The following is a 686-nucleotide window of genomic DNA, read 5'->3' on the forward strand; positions in this document are numbered from 1 at the left end:
GTCCAAATGCAAAGGCACGCGGGTGGTGCCGAGCCAGTTGAGTTAACGAGGCACTACTAGGCCTGAAGCCCAAATTCCAGATCCAGTCCAACCTCGTTATGCCTCTGGATATTCTGTCTGCCTCTAGTCGTGAGGCAGTTTGCCTCTAAAAAAGGTGTGAAGGTCGTTTGGATCAGGTCAGCTGGAGCGTTGCCATAGAGATGGATCTATGCACACTTTGGCACCCTGAAAGGACATGTCTCCCCTGTGCGCATCCTCTGGGTGAGGGAGGGAGCCTGGGGATGTGGCCTCACGGCCGAGCCTGAGCCCTTCCGTGCGGGATGGGGCACAAGCTGCCAGGGGTGTGGGCTGTGCCCCCGGGGAGGCCGGTGCCAGGCAGGTCTGGGGGGGCGGGGCTGGTGCCGGGGCCGCTCCGGGTGACCCGTCCTCCCTCCCCCCTCCGTCTGCCCCCCGCAGCGTCATCATGACCGGCTCCTACAACAACTTCTTCCGCATGTTCGACCGCAACACCAAGCGGGACGTGACGCTGGAGGCCTCGCGGGAGAGCAGCAAGCCCCGCGCCATCCTCAAGCCCCGCAGGGTCTGCGTGGGCGGCAAGCGCAGGAAGGACGAGATCAGCGTGGACAGTCTGGACTTTAGCAAGAAGATCCTGCACACAGCTTGGCACCCCTCCGAGAATATCATTG

At 62.4% G+C, this 686-nt stretch overlaps 1 protein-coding gene across 1 annotated transcript in view; it reads left to right on the top strand.

Moving 5' to 3' along the window:
• LOC103772157 (serine/threonine-protein phosphatase 2A 55 kDa regulatory subunit B beta isoform) overlaps positions 1-682 on the top strand; it is a gene marked incomplete at both ends in the record, with an annotated part of 2,162 nt that extends 1,480 nt beyond the window's left edge. Inside the window, one exon of the mRNA XM_008939474.1 lies at positions 457-682. Within this exon, the coding sequence (XP_008937722.1) occupies positions 457-682 (226 nt within the window). The remainder of the gene's footprint in view (positions 1-456) is intronic.
• Between the last annotated feature and the right edge of the window lie 4 nt (positions 683-686).

The sequence above is a fragment of the Merops nubicus genome, unplaced genomic scaffold (genome assembly GCF_000691845.1).
Source record: "Merops nubicus isolate BGI_N331 unplaced genomic scaffold, ASM69184v1 scaffold1064, whole genome shotgun sequence".
In the NCBI taxonomy this organism is placed as follows: domain Eukaryota; kingdom Metazoa; phylum Chordata; class Aves; order Coraciiformes; family Meropidae; genus Merops; species Merops nubicus.